We start from the raw sequence: 15,498 nt of genomic DNA on the forward strand, positions 1-15,498 counted from the left end.
CCTTAGAACGTAGAATATTGACTTCCATAGGTCAGAGAGCTTTCTTATTTTATTTTCATCGTCTATCCATAAAAACAGCAAATGGGTGACGTAGGGAATTGTATTTGTTTTTTCCTTTACTTATTTCCTAACATCCTTTGCAGGACGAAGATCCAGAGACAAGTTGGATTCTGTTATCGGAGGACGACCTCATTTCTCTTTTGGGGCAATTTCCTTTTCATGAACTTTTTAAGAACGTTCTTGGATTTAACTCTAGAGGTGAGCTGTGCGTCGATTTTTGTTGTTGTCGTCGCTGTTTTCGGAATTAAAAGTTTATGGAAATAAAAAAGTACAATAAACTCTGCATCTCTACTGAATGCCAGATATTCCATTGATTGCCTCTTTACCCTCTTCCCCTTTGCATATTAGGTTTATTAGCAAAATGTGCAAACTTTCTGATAATTGTAAATACACAAAATGCCACTTTCAATGACTCCTGCAGGCTCTAAATTATTCCATCTCTTGAAGACAGGATTCTTTGATGCTGAGTAGATCCCCACTAGCTGTTATGACCTGCTGTAAGGGTGAGATATAGCCAGGCACTGGCTTCTGGCAGCGTTTCTGATCCAATTCCTGGCTTCGATTTCACTAGTACTGCAGTGTATGTACTTTCTGAGGGCCCCCTTTACACATTGGATAAAAGTCATTGGACCCGTTGATTTTGGCAGGATCGGACAACAATCTAGTATGTATAGGAGCTTGCCAACCGGCCCTGAACACCAAACCATCACTCACTGCTATGTATTCTCTATCCCATCATACGTTATCAGATAATATATAGTGACGCAAAATACCCCACACCTACAAAAATAAGCAGAATCCATAGAAATGGGAGTGACGACATTGCTGGAGATAATAAGGCTGTGAGAAAGGGAAATAACTAAACCAGTTGTCATCAGAGAGGGTAGGAGAAAAAAGAATGACCCGAGAGGTTACGGGCAATGGTCATCAAACTTATTGAAACTATTTTAATTCCAACAGGTGAATATTTTCCTGATAAAACCACCCCCCAGGAAATGATGAAGATTTTCGCCTTTGCCAATTCTTTACTTGAGCTTTTGGCTCTCGGTTTGGAGACCTTCAACAGGGCGCGGTACCGCCAGTTCGTGAAGCGGATAGGCTGCATCATACGGTAATCTCGGGATTTTCTAGTTTACATCATTTATGTTGTGGTGTGTGTCAGACCGGAGCATCGTCCTGCACTCGGATTGTGAACAAGGCCGCCTCAGGCAATATCCAAGCAAACCCTATTGCTTCATACCGTAAGTAGGGAATCCTCCGATAAATGTATGGTGCAATGACCGATACTACCTGCCGAAGGAATTTACAGGGTGCATTTGTAGCACATCCACAGCCTATTCTATGACTATACGACAGATGTAGGTCTCACCGATGGTACCCCCCAGCTCATGACATGGCCCTCTTCACATTTTGCCGTTAGCGGATAAGTCGCTGCGCACACTTGTCATTCTCCATTCATTTGTACAGGAGTAAGGCACATGAAGTGGCGCCATCAGTGAGACTAATCCGTTATGACATACACCGCCATAAAGGGGCATGATTTGGTTAATGTTAAACATGTATATTCAATTATTTTATCTTGCAGGATGATCCAGTGTTACGTCAGCGATCACTGGGCTCTGTACCTGAGCAGTAACCGCGGCCGGGCAGAAAGCTCGGAGCTCTACTCACTGGGGAAGCTACAAGCCATTTATGATGAGCTCTTCCTGACCGCCGTCCTCCATGTCCTCAAAGCCAAGAGGTAAGGTCATCTGTCAGGATCAAGTCCCATCTTTGGTCTTGTCGTTACCAGACATTTTTTTTTACACAGATTATTGCCGTACATGTATGCTGGCCATAAGGTAATCTAAAAAGATATGTTTGCCATTTTCTATGGCACCTAAATACATGCATCACCTGATGCTGTTTTTGTATCTCCCTCTGTGTGGGTCTATAGCCAGCCATACACATCAGATAATGGTCAGGCGAACCCTCCAAATTGGGCAGAATATAGTGATGCTCATCTCAGAACTTGTTTTTATGCCATGATTGGATTGTAAGCTGCAAAAAATAACTGTAGCCATAGAACATACCTGACGTGGGCCAAAAGAACGTCCCCTGTAGGCCTCTGCTGGGCTAGTACAATGCCACAGCCAAAAACTTATTCCTTGGCATATACTTATTTTAACATTTTGGTCAGGAGCCAAACTATTTTATGCCACTGTGTAGCCATATCCTCTGTACTGAGCCTAAAGTGTATGGTGGTCTCTTGTTTTGGGGAAAAGATGGATTGGTCATGTTTATATTCCAGCTCTATTGGTTCAACCTGCAAACCATGTCAGACTCAATGTGTACGTATTTCCCTCTTACACCGTCCAGGTTGGGAATTTGGCTCTTCATGTCTGAAATGCCTTATGGGACCTTGTCGAACGCCATGTTGTGGAAGCTGTTGTATCTCATGCACTACGCCGAGAGTGAGAATGCTGACAACCTTTATTCCAGGATAGATGTGGCCACCTGTCAATCTACATTAAATGGTACTGAACCTCCATTTCCCCTTCTACAAATCCTGGGGTCAATCTGTATATAGCCCTGTTTAGTGTATTAGGAGCTGTATACAGATCGTCATCCCTGGTGGCAGCAACTGGAAGGCAAGAACTTTATTATGTAAAGTAGGAAAACTTTCTGTTATGATAGTGTAGCAACTTACTCGGAAAAGTAGTTAAATCTAAAAACTGCAACTGACCCTGCCGGTTCCTGTACAGACTAAATATCCTGACTCTGCAGTCCCTAGTGGTTCCTGTGTGAGCTGAGATAGCCCTAAAGGCTGTTGAGCACTTTGTTTTCCTCCTAAAGAACCAGAGGGCAGAGTAGAGTGCAAATTACCTACAGAAGGGAATGTGTGCTGAAATAGAAGAGTAACACAAATCAAAAAATGTAAACTAAAGGATTAAGTACGTATTGTTAGAGAATATGTCGCCGACTTCCTAAAAAGAAGATAGGTGCAGAGTAAAGAACATAAACAGCAGAGATAAACCCTAACTAATCTTTCACTAACTAGCTTAATCTGCAGCAAGTGTGGCTGGACAGTCAAATGAGACTATCACCAGCAGGAAATACCAGCAGGCGGAAAGTATATCAAGCCGCACCCGAAAGGTGATCGGGCAGACAAGTGAGTAAGTGAAAACACCTGTTACTCTCAAAAGACTGAAGCAAGGATACCAGAAACTAAATACACAGAGAAAAGGTGCATGTGCTGTGGCTCAGTGGACAGAGAAGCCGACCACAAAGCACAGGCTCAAGAGTTCAAACCCAGAAACATGACTTGTTCCAAATAATTTATGCTGCTGCTTTCTTGCTAAAAGAAAAAAAAAAAGGGAAACCAGTGTCCATAGTTAGGACCTCTGCCTCGGCTGAATTGAGTGATGTTTCATTCGCTGATTTTTTTAATTTTACTTTGGCTTAGATCCCGTGAATCGAGAGAAGTTTGAAGAATATTTTTCTACAATGAACAGCTCCGAAGGGATCTGTCTTCTCACCACGTTTGCTCAGATGGCACAAACAAAGCGCAACGATGTCGATGAGGAGCTGGTCAAGACCATCGCTTTAGAGATTTATGAAGTAAGTCTACCAAGTATATCCCAGTAGGTGTATGATACAGTATATGTAGATACACAACAAGAGGGAAAGTCATGCTGTTTTGGAAATTGCACCATAGTTAGACATGTTAATGATAAGCAAATGATGAAAAAATGGAAACAAAATTTTCAAAACATCTCGATTCATTGAATATCAAGTACGAGCACCCCACCATGAAGAGGCTTTCACGAGAGAACGTCACACCGGTCCCGCTCACGGGATTATGGTGTGGAGTAGCATTATGTAGCCACTAGTCTTTATTCCAAGTACACTAACAGCTCAGTGTTACATTGACACAGTGCAGTTCGGCCTTTTCTCCAAAGCGTCCCATGAGCCGTTTTTCAACACAATGTTATGTGGCATGTTGCTCGTATTACTGTGAGCAGCCTGCATGGCCTAAATGTGCTACCAGGGCTGTGGAGTCGGAGTCGTGGAGTCGGAGTCGGTGCTCATTTTCGTGGAGTCGGAGTCGGAGTTGGAGTCGGTATAAAATGGACCGACTCCGACTCCTAAAATATATAATAAATTGGGTACAGTAATTCAATGCAGGATGTGCTGAATATTTTTTAATAGGAGTTTGGGAAAGTTATGAAATATCCTATAAATGGCTGTTCTATTCCTGATCTAAGGCTACATTCACACACAGCGTTTTTCCTGTGTTTTTTGAGGATACGTTTTTCCGCTGCAAAAGCTGATCATCTTTTTAAAAAACCGCATCACCTGAAAGGTTTTTGAGCTCATAGATAATGTTTTCAATAGCAAAAGCAGATTAGAAATCTGCTCTATCTATCCATTTATCCATATCTGTCTATCCATATCGTATCTGTACCAAAAAGAATGAAAACCGGGTAGTACACCAATATATATTCTGTTCTATCTAAATATCTTGATTATTGGATCATAAAAATGATTAAATGTCTGAGGTTCACATTGTACTACAATAAATTTTTCACTTAAATATAAGCAATATGTGTGGGAGTCTGAGTCGGAGTCGTGGAGTCGGAGTCGGAGTTGGAATCGGAGTCGGTGTAAGGGAAATTGAGGAGTCGGAGTCGCAGGTTTGGCTTACCGACTCCACAGCCCTGTGTGCTACCATGGCTGCCGCATCTCTAGACTTGTCTCCCAAAGAGCACATCTGGGACATCATTGGTCGGTGATTACACAGGAAGCTGCCAGCAGTGGATTTTGATGATTTCCCCAAGTACATTCAGTGGCAGAATCTGATTTCTTCAGAAAACCATTGTTAACCTCATTGATGGCAGCCGAAGCTGTAAGTGCCGGCATTTCTGCACGTGGCTCATACTCCAGACTGAATAAATCGAGATGTTTTGATAATTTTGTTTCCATTTTTTCATCATTTGCAGATCACTAACATCTCCATACTGTGATCACCATCATTCCACCACTTTTCCTTCCTTTGGTTGTAATTTCAATGTTGAGGAGTGTAGGTACTGTTTGGCTGACCAGTACTGCTAAATAAACCCACCTCAAAATATAGAAGAAGAAAAGGAGAGCAAACTGAAGAAAAACATATATTTTTTAAGTGGAGACTAGATTTGGTGTAAAGTTGCATTTAAATGATCGCTGTTGAAGAAAATATAAGAAACCTAATATATATGAGAGAAATCTGCTTCTTTCTCCACTCATGAGCTGCTTCTTCTCCTCCTCCCTACTTTCCGAACTCCTCATTTCCTCTGAGAAGCCGCTAAAACTCATTGAGGACATGACAGTTTGCAAGCACAGTGAGGGGTCAGGTTACATCTCATGTTAAACTCAATAAAAATGAGAGGAGCAGCATGGAGAGGCACTAACACAGACACAGGCTCACAGATCAGACAGCAGCTTCTGGCAAGTGATTTTTATCTCACCCCAGTGCTGGATTTGCAGGTACACTGCTCAGTACTTTATAATGTCCTCCATGCTGCTGCAGCTTCTGAAAATGTGCTGCATAGAGACAGGAGAGCAGGAATCCCTCATGTATGTGTGTGCTATGTATGGGAGATATAGTAGCGACTCTCCACCCACTAGCTCAGAGACAACTGAAAATTGGAGATAGAGCCTCCAGAAAGGAAAATCAGTTAAAAATATAGAACACAAGTCATCTAATGACCAGAAATAGAGTTATTCCAGTTCCTCCCCAACCATAATTTTGCATTTACTTGGCACCTCTGCACCAATTGACATTAAATACTGAACTTTAGATCGCTTCTATTTGAGTTTAGGGTGTTTTACTTACCTGGATTAAAGTGTGTGAAGTGATGCCTTGCTTTGTTTCTCTAGGTCTCCTATGTCAGTATGTCTACAAGAGAAGCGTTTTCTAAAGTAGGCCGCGAGCTCCTCGCCACTATTACTAGTGCACACTGCAGTATCATATCTGTCCTGCTGCAGCGAGTCCGGGAGACCATCGATAAAGTGGGCATGGTGAGATAAATCTTTTTAATGCTAATGATATCTACAGTGCCTACAAGTAGTATTCAACCCCCTGCAGATTTAGCAGGTTTGATAAGATGCAAATAAGCTAGAGCCTTCAAACTTCACACAAGAGCAGGATTTATTAACAGATGCATAAATCTTACAAACCAAAAAGTTATGTTGCTCAGTTAAATTTTAATAAATTTTAAACATACAAGTGTGGGTCAATTATTATTCAACCCCTAGGTTTAATATTTTGTGGAATAACCCTTGTTTGCAATTACAGCTAATAATCATCTTTTATAAGACCTGATCAGGCCGGCACAGGTCTCTGGAGTTATCTTGGCCCACTCCTCCATGCAGATCTTCTCCAAGTTATCTAGGTTCTTTGGGTGTCTCATGTGGACTTTAATCTTGAGCTCCTTCCACAAGTTTTCAATTGGGTTAAGGTCAGGAGACTGACTAGGCCACTCCAACACCTTGATTTTTTGCCTCTTGAACCAGGCCTTGGTTTTCTTGGCTGTGTGCTTTGGGTCGTTGTCTTGTTGAAAGATGAAATGACGACCCATCTTAAGATCCTTGATGGAGGAGCGGAGGTTCTTGGCCAAAATCTCCAGGTAGGCCGTGCTATCCATCTTCCCATGGATGCGGACCAGATGGCCAGGCCCCTTGGCTGAGAAAGAGCCCCACAGCATGATGCTGCCACCACCATGCTTGACTGTAGGGATGGTATTCTTGGGGTCGTATGCAGTGCCATCCAGTCTCCAAACGTCACGTGTGTGGTTGGCACCAAAGATCTCGATCTTGGTCTCATCAGACCAGAGAACCTTGAACCAGTCTGTCTCAGAGTCCTCCAAGTGATCATGAGCAAACTGTAGACGAGCCTTGACATGACGCTTTGAAAGTAAAGGTACCTTACGGGCTCGTCTGGAACGGAGACCATTGTGGTGGAGTACGTTACTTATGGTATTAACTGAAACCAATGTCCCCACTGCCATGAGATCTTCCCGGAGCTCCTTCCTTGTTGTCCTTGGGTTAGCCTTGACTCTTCGGACAAGCCTGGCCTCGGCACGGGAGGAAACTTTCAAAGGCTGTCCAGGCCGTGGAAGGCTAACAGTAGTTCCATAAGCCTTCCACTTCCGGATGATGCTCCCAACAGTGGAGACAGGTAGGCCCAACTCCTTGGAAAGGGTTTTGTACCCCTTGCCAGCCTTGTGACCCTCCACGATCTTGTCTCTGATGGCCTTGGAATGCTCCTTTATCTTTCCCATGTTGACCATGTATGAGTGCTGTTCACAAGTTTGGGGAGGGTCTTAAATAGTCAGAAAAGGCTGGAAAAAGAGATAATTAATCCAAACATGTGAAGCTCTTTGTTCTTTGTGCCTGAAATACTTCTTAATACTTTAGGGGAACCAAACAGAATTCTGGTGGTTTGAGGGGTTGAATAATAAATGACCCTCTGAATAAACTTTTCACAATTTAAAAAAAAATTAAACAAAGAAATAACATTCTTTTTTGTTGCAGTGCATTTCACACTTCCAGGCTGATCTACAGTCCAAATGTCACAATGCCAAGTTAATTCCGAATGTGTAAACCTGCTAAATCTGCAGGGGGTTGAATACTACTTGTAGGCACTGTATATATATGAAAATATCAGCAAAAAGTATTAAAGGGTTATTCTTATCATAACCATTAAAGTGGTTGCTGCTCTGGTGGAGTGACCCTAAACTCCCCTGCAGGGCTGCTTGTCATCATCAGTAAGGGATAATCAGGACCATGAAATCGCAAGAGCATTGGAGACGACCACTAATGGGTCGTGAGATCGGGACACGAACCCAAGAATTTGTGGTTGTGTCTGGATGCTGTCACATCAACGTCTTGAATGCCCCACCATAGACAGATCTGGTCAAAGATGGTCGGATGCAGGGACCACTCTCCCGGGGGGTTATTCCCTCTCAGAGTAGAAAATCCACAGCCCAAATGTTCACTCCTGGTTTGTGGACTGCTGAAATTGCCGGAATTCTTTATTCCACCTAGGTGAGAATCTGTGAGACCTTTGCCATGGTCAAATCAACTCTGAATCCCGGCTTGATGGCTAATGTAAGTCTGTGTTATCAGACTGAATACTGAATAGGAGACCTTACAGTCGGTCCTGCCAATAGATAAGGGGCAGAAGAACGGCTGTGAGTTCCAGCACAATGATTGAAAATAGAAAATAGGGCTTCGTAAATTCTCCTTGACCCCACACCATAAACTTCTGAAAGACTTCTCTCCAACCGAGAAGGCTGGCTTCTATCAAGACAGTTTGCCATTGAATCGGAAGGAATGACCAAGAAGAATGAGGGGAGAGTTCCGAAACCAGATCAGGGACTGCCTGATGCAGAGGGGAGGACGATGGATTAGGCGACCTAGGGAGAAAACATTCTTGCCCCAATGAGAGAGAGGGTCGATATGAAACTGAGCAAGTGGGATCACCTTGATGGCAGCCACATCATGCACAGGATGCTCATTCATATGTGGAGGGGAAAGGGCGAAGGGCGGCTCAGAGATTGGAAGCCGGTCTGAAGAGTTTATAATAAAAACTTTCACTTGAAAAATGTCGAAGAGTTTTACCTGAAAGAATAGGCGCTGAGCTCGTATCAGAGATTACATTGATTTGTTGACAATCCATCCGAATCGAGAAAGTGTCCAGTGTGATCTGCAGACTCTCGAGGTTCTCTGAGTAAAAGGGAGCCTTGATAAGCATGTCATCCAAGTAGGGAATGGCTACTATTCCCCTGACATATGAAAAGACAGTGACCTTCATAAATACCCTGGGGGACTGTGGCTGACCCAAAAGGGACAGTAACAATTTGGAAGTGGGACTAATAGACTGTAAAACAGAGAAACTTGTGGTATGCTGGAAAAATGTGGATGTGGAGATGGGCGTCTTGAGGCTATGTGCCCATGTATGCAGAAAATTTCTGCTTCAAAACCGGACTCCTTCCCAGAAAACGCACGTTTTATTTCCGCGTGTTTTTTGCGCGATTTCATAGTAACATAGTTATTAAGGTTGAAGGAAGACTTTAAGTCCATCTAGTTCAACCCATATCCTATCCTAACTTGCACTAACATGTTGGTCCAGAGGAAGGCAAAAAAAACCCATGTGGCAATCAGTAAGCTTCACATTGGGGAAAAAAATTCCTTCCCGACTCCACATACGGCAATCAGACTAGCTCCCTGGATCAACGCAATATTAAGGAAACTAGTGTATATACCCTGTAATATTACACTTTCTCTATCTCTTCATTGGGGGACACAGGAAACCATGGGGTGTATGCTGCTGCCACTAGGAGGCTGACACTATGCAGAAAAAAAGTTAGCTCCTCCTCCGCAGTGTACACCCTACCGACAGGAAGTAGGATGTTCAGTTTAGCTTAGTGTCAGTAGGAGGTGGACACGGGTCTTTCATTAGACCCTTATCTACCTCAATGTGCGTCGTTTCTTTTCAGGTACCAGGGGGATACAGTGTGAAAGGTCACAACTGTACTCCCACAAAGAGACTATGAGTACGGCGTGTACTGCCACCCCGTATCCTCATACGTCTAGCCGGCAGGACCCAAACCCCTAGCACAGAAGCGTGCTTAGGTGATCCAGACCTGGTCCTGGCCCTTCGTCTCCCAACTACTCGCCCACCAGAGCCTGTTAGTTGGATGAGATGTGACGTCCTGCAACATGTTTCCGGACGTCTGACACCACAGGGAGAAGAGGTAAACGTAAGAAGATAGGTAAAGAAGAGGAAATCCCCCTAGGTTCCAGTAGTCTAGGCCCGGCTTATATCGGGCCGAGTCCTCCCCTCTCCCGCTGCACATGTGGGGAGCTCATTCCCTGCCGAGGTCGGCAAAGCCCTCACCACCGCTCGCCGAGTGCTGTGTGTTTCAGGCTTCCCCCAGCTGGTACCCTATTCTGCAGAATAAGCGAAGGTGGGCAGCAGCCTGCTCTCCTTAGCGCGGGTCTCCCGCCCCACCGCTTCCCCCCGCACCCGACTACCTTTCTGTTAGGATCCAGGTGATAACTCCAGAATTTTTCGGGCCTCTGCGCCGCCCCCCCTTCGTCGGCGGTCTCCTGGGTCTAATCTAGGCCCTGGCTTCAATTGCGGCCTAGTCCTCGGTAGCCCCGCTCCCCCGTCCTCTTGTTTCGGGCGGGCGTTTTTCCTGCCCGTCTTCCCTCAGCCGCTCCCTGCACCCAGCGGAAGCTCCGCCCTCCGTCCGGCCTCCCTTGCGGCGCAGAGAGAATATCCTTCGCCGCCATCTTTCTGTCTCAAGAGCTGACGGTTGGCTCCGCCCCCGTTCGGGCTGTGCAGAGTGGAGTTGTGCACAGCGTGCCCTTGTCTAAGGTGGGTAGGTGGGGGCCCTGAGCGGCCATATTGGTGTGATCACACCGGTAATGACTCTGTCCTGCCTGCGGGTAGCGCGGTCCTCGTCACCGCTCAGTTTTGCTCCTCTTCTCTCACTTGCATAATGAGATATGTCTTCCTGGACCTCGGCATCCTCCCTGCGTCGGCATCCACCACAGCGGTTGTATTCTCCCAGCGTGGGTCACGGTTAGTGCCTTCACCGGACAGGACCAGCTGTTTCCTGCCTATCTCCCCTCAGCCGAATCAGGGACATTGCGGAGTATAAGCCCCTCATAGTAAAATTAAGCAGGGCCACACTTTCCGCAGGTCCAGTGATGGAGCAGAGGATCCATCTTAGCTATTGCGTCTCATGTGAAATGCGCTAGTCGTACAGTCCCTGGAGCAGTACAGTCACTAATGTAATGGTTTTCTGGAGCCGTGCAGTCTCTGAAGTAATTGTACTCTTGAACTGTACAGTCACTGATGTAATAGTACTCTAGAGTCGTGTATTTTCCTGGCGTAATTGTAATCTTCTGCCGCACAGCCTCTAGTGCATCAGTATGTCTGGTGTCATAGCACACAGAGCTTTGTAGAGCCACGCTGCTGTCTTCTGTATTTGCCGAATGGCGTTGGCCTGGTAGGGGGTTTCACTCGCACGTTTTCTTCATCGGAGATCTGATTTTGTCACACGGCTGTTGTGTTTTCGGCCATTGCAGATATGTGCCTTGAATTCAGCAGAGCAACACTCAACCATTGCTTCACACATAAAGGTGCGGAGCCCTGGCATAGCATCTGCTCCCATATCTACTGCTCACAAGCACTCGCCCTTCCTTTTTTCTGCAGCCCCCTCCGGACGCTGGCTTCATACTGCTCTAAGCAGAATAATGTGCGGCTTCTATCTCTTCGCGTCTGCAGTGTTTGGGCCAGCCTTCCAGCTGGATAGAAGTTCGTGCTACCTGGCAATTGTCTACTGTGGTTTAGTGGATAAAGAAGCTGACCACAGCTCGCAGGTCCAGAGGTTGGAACCATAGCACACAACAGAGAGTGCAGTTAGTCTCTTTCTGATCCCAGGCCTAATGTTCTACCGTCAGAAGAATTGACTGGTCAGAATCTACTTTACTACAGTCTTCATAGTAGTACGGCTTACTACACGTGAAGCCGTTATTCTGCCTAATGCCGTCAGGTATTCAGACCTAGACCGCAACACAGAAGCCGTTATTCTACCTAATGCCGTCAGGTATTCAGACCTAGACTGCAACACAGAAGCCGTTATTCTGCCTAATGCCGTCAGGTATTCAGACCTAGACCGCAACACAGAAGCCGTTATTCTACCTAATGCCGTCAGGTATCCAGACCTAGACTGCAACACAGAAGCCGTTATTCTGCCTAATGCCGTCAGGTATTCAGACCTAGACTGCAACACAGAAGCCGTTATTCTGCCTAATGCCGTCAGGTATTCAGACCTAGACCGCTACACAGAAGCCGTTATTCTGCCTAATGCCGTCAGGTATCCAGACCTAGACCGCAACACAGAAGCCGTTATTTTGCCTAATGCCGTCAGGTATTCAGACCTAGACTGCAACACAGAAGCCGTTATTCTGCCTAATGCCGTCAGGTATTCAGACCTAGACTGCAACACAGAAGCCGTTATTCTGCCTAATGCCGTCAGGTATTCAGACCTAGACCGCTACACAGAAGCCGTTATTCTGCCTAATGCCGTCAGGTATCCAGACCTAGACCGCAACACAGAAGCCGTTATTTTGCCTAATGCCGTCAGGTATTCAGACCTAGACTGCAACACAGAAGCCGTTATTCTACCTAATGCCGTCAGGTATCCAGACCTAGACCGCAACACAGAAGCCGTTATTCTGCCTAATGCCGTCAGGTATTAAGACCTAGACTGCAACACAGAAGCCGGTATTCTACCTAATGCCGTCAGGTACCCAGTCCTTGACCGCAACACAGAAGCCGTTATTCTGCCTAATGCCGTCAGGTATTCAGACCTAGACCGCAACACAGAAGCCGTTATTCTACCTAATGCCGTCAGGTATCCAGACCTAGACTGCAACACAGAAGCCGTTATTCTGCCTAATGCCGTCAGGTATTCAGACCTAGACTGCAACACAGAAGCCGTTATTCTACCTAATGTCATCAGGTATCCAGACCTCGACTGCACTGCAACACAGAAATGGCTGTCTCCTATTCCCTTCTCCGGGTTCTCTCCACGCTGACTTGTTCACAGGATACTTAGAGCCGATGGCAGCTGTGCTATATCCGCTATACAGGCTTCAGAAGCACCACCTTCCAGGTACAGTAGTTCAAATGGCCGTATTACTGTGGAGACGTGTCTGGGGTTGACTGCTTCAGTGGTACTGGTGTGCTGTACCGTATTCAGGTGAGTTAGATGCTCTCGCCTTCAGGTTCCTCGTGCTCTATTGCAGCAGTATTATATCTCTTATCGAGCACTTGGATAGGCCTCTACCAGACATGTTTAGTCAATACATGCCGTCTTTCTGGTGACTCAAACGTACCCGAGGTCCATCTACTACACCGGTCCGGCTCTACTGTCCCATTTCAGGTGAGTCAGGAGCGTCCTCTTTCGCGTTCATCTGGGTCTTTTGCAGCTTTTGCCTAAGCTCCCGTCTAACCACCACTCGTGGTGAGGTGCCGGCATTTATTGCTCCTGACGGGCTGCAGCTGCGGTTACAGGCCACGTCCAGGTGAGTCAAACACACCTTTCAGATGCATCATTGTTAATAACATCTGTGGTTTGTTAACAGTTAAACGTAAGCACTACCATGTCCAAACGGAGCGGATCTCTGTACCACAGAGCGGATCTCGGTAGCAAAATAACTTGATTCTCCACCCTCAGGTGGGTCAGACACTCTCGTGTCAGGTACGGATGGTCGCGGTTTTACTGCGGCATGCTCTGGACCCTATGTGCGAGTTGCCTCACAGGAGTTTTTGCCACACCTTCTGATCAGTTTACAGTACTGTCCGCAGGCTATCTTTACTGCAGGTGTTACGTCTATCTTTAATGTTTGGCCAATAGTAGTTTATAAGTTCTAGTCTGTCCTAAGGGCCTTCGAGCTACCACAATGCCTAAGCTCCTTATCTGTCGGAACTAACTTATTCTTTCTTACAGACGCCGGGTAAAGCCTCCAGCAGCTCAGACATGTAACTTCTGACCGTGACTGGAAAATGTATCCCACCTCAGACAAGAGTGGGATCTGATTCTGCGCAAGCATCGACCAGGGTAGAAAACTGCTTCAGTCTGGGATCCAAGGATGAGTCTGGTGATAACGCGTTTCTTCCTTCAGCTAGAATTGTATCTTTTCCCTGTTATCCTCGGGCGTGTTGTCTTAGACTTAGGTAAGCGGGTCTACTCACCGCAATCCCCTACCTGCTCCAGAGGGTCCAGGATGGATTTGGTCGTTTACATCGTCATACGGATTGAACTGCCTTTTGTCAGCCTAGTTGTCCTCTGGGGTCGATTTTATCTACCTGCAGCCAACTTTCCTTACAGTTGACATAGTCCATGCAATGGACTTTCCTTGCTCGACTAATCTCTTTTCTAAGTCCGGCTGGACTATTTTTTTCCATATCCACCCTCATCCCTGAATGATGTGTTTATCTTCCCTTTGATCTCAAAGTAATCCAGTAGCCTTTGTTCTACCTGCCTAGTCGAGCAATCTGTTGTCTCTTCATAGCCATTCTGAGCCTACATCGCGACGATGAGATCCAGGTTATTCCCAGGTGCCATTCAGTACGTTTCCAGTGTTCGACTCTTTAGCAGGTTCCCAGTGGCCTGCTCTCAGGTCCTGTCATTTTCTCACAGAACGGACTTCAGCCGTTTCCAAACAAGGATGCGCCTCGGTATATCTCTTTTCTCCCGAGTGCTTCGCAAAATTGGACTACTTCTGCGGCTGCGAACCCTCCGGTTCCAAGTTTTCCACCACTATGGTCCTTCCTCTCCCAGAAGTGCATCCCTCAGGGATGCCAACGGCAAATTCACACAGTAGTTGGCAAAATTCTGTAGCCGCGTAGCTAGCTTGCTCATCAGAGCATTCTTTCTGGACACCAGTCGGAAGATTTGGAGACATGGGTTTTCGCCTATCGTTCCTATCTAAGGTTCCATTTGGCTTTTGGTTTCAAGAGCGAAATTATCCCCAAAGAAGTGCCTCACCAACTTTCCGTTCTTTCCATGTGTCTCCAATAGGCCAAATCATTGAAGAGGTCACCGGAAGGACAAGCGCTCTCCTTCCTCAGGCTAAACCTTGTCATTCTTCAGCGCTTTTTTCCTCAGCGTGACTTTGGGGATCTAGGTTTGAGTCCATACTTGTTTTTCTCAGGAAGAAATTTTCTTCGTTTAGCATTTGCCTCCTGTGAATCGCATGATTTTCCCTTGTTCCATGAAGCTCTTATCCAGGTCCTGATTTCTTCAGGACTTTGGCGATATCTGCGTTTGCAACAGACGGGTTCCTTTTCCTTCCAGTTGGTAGCCTGTCCTTTCAGACTCTCAACCACCCTTGGGGTCTCACAGAGCCTGTAGCAGCCGTGGTGCACTTCCTGTGGATCAAGGGTCCACTCACCATTATTCTGAATTCCCTTTCTTTCGTCCGCCTCGAACTTTTACTTTGTGACGCTCTCGCATCAGGCTACCTTGCCACCGCAACTGTACTTATCAAGCTCCGGCTTGAAGTGTACAGGTCCTCTGGCCTCCAGGTCAGCGTCTGCTCGCGGAATCTGGTCGGCATTAGTAGGGTTGCCGGCTCAGAAAGGACTGCGTTCTTTTGAGTATGATGCACTCTGCCCGGGCAGTGTGTGTTCTCCTGACGGTACTCTTTGGGCCTTCGTCTGGCACCCTTGCAGTGCAACGATATGTCCTCCACAGGTCCCTGAGGTTTTCTTCAGAGCGCATGCCTAGCTTCGGCAAGTGCCGGTCGGGGTAAAAGACCTCGCAGGTGACCTTGCAGGGGACGAGGGTGACTTCCTCGTCCTGATTGGAGTTGTTTGCTGTTCCCTCCCCTTGG

The 15,498-nt window shown here is 46.2% G+C and overlaps 1 protein-coding gene across 1 annotated transcript in view; it reads left to right on the forward strand.

Moving 5' to 3' along the window:
- Window positions 1-15,498, forward strand: part of EPG5 (ectopic P-granules 5 autophagy tethering factor) — a 134,295-nt gene that overhangs the window by 17,145 nt on the left and 101,652 nt on the right. The window contains exons 8-13 of the mRNA XM_073589774.1: window positions 144-258; window positions 1,021-1,171; window positions 1,646-1,801; window positions 2,419-2,576; window positions 3,506-3,660; window positions 5,959-6,099. Of these exons, the coding sequence (XP_073445875.1) occupies window positions 144-258; window positions 1,021-1,171; window positions 1,646-1,801; window positions 2,419-2,576; window positions 3,506-3,660; window positions 5,959-6,099 (876 nt within the window). The remainder of the gene's footprint in view (window positions 1-143; window positions 259-1,020; window positions 1,172-1,645; window positions 1,802-2,418; window positions 2,577-3,505; window positions 3,661-5,958; window positions 6,100-15,498) is intronic.

Source organism: Dendrobates tinctorius, unplaced genomic scaffold, assembly GCF_039654945.1.
Source record: "Dendrobates tinctorius isolate UK_male_01 unplaced genomic scaffold, ASM3965494v1 ptg000113l, whole genome shotgun sequence".
Lineage (NCBI taxonomy): Eukaryota > Metazoa > Chordata > Amphibia > Anura > Dendrobatidae > Dendrobates > Dendrobates tinctorius.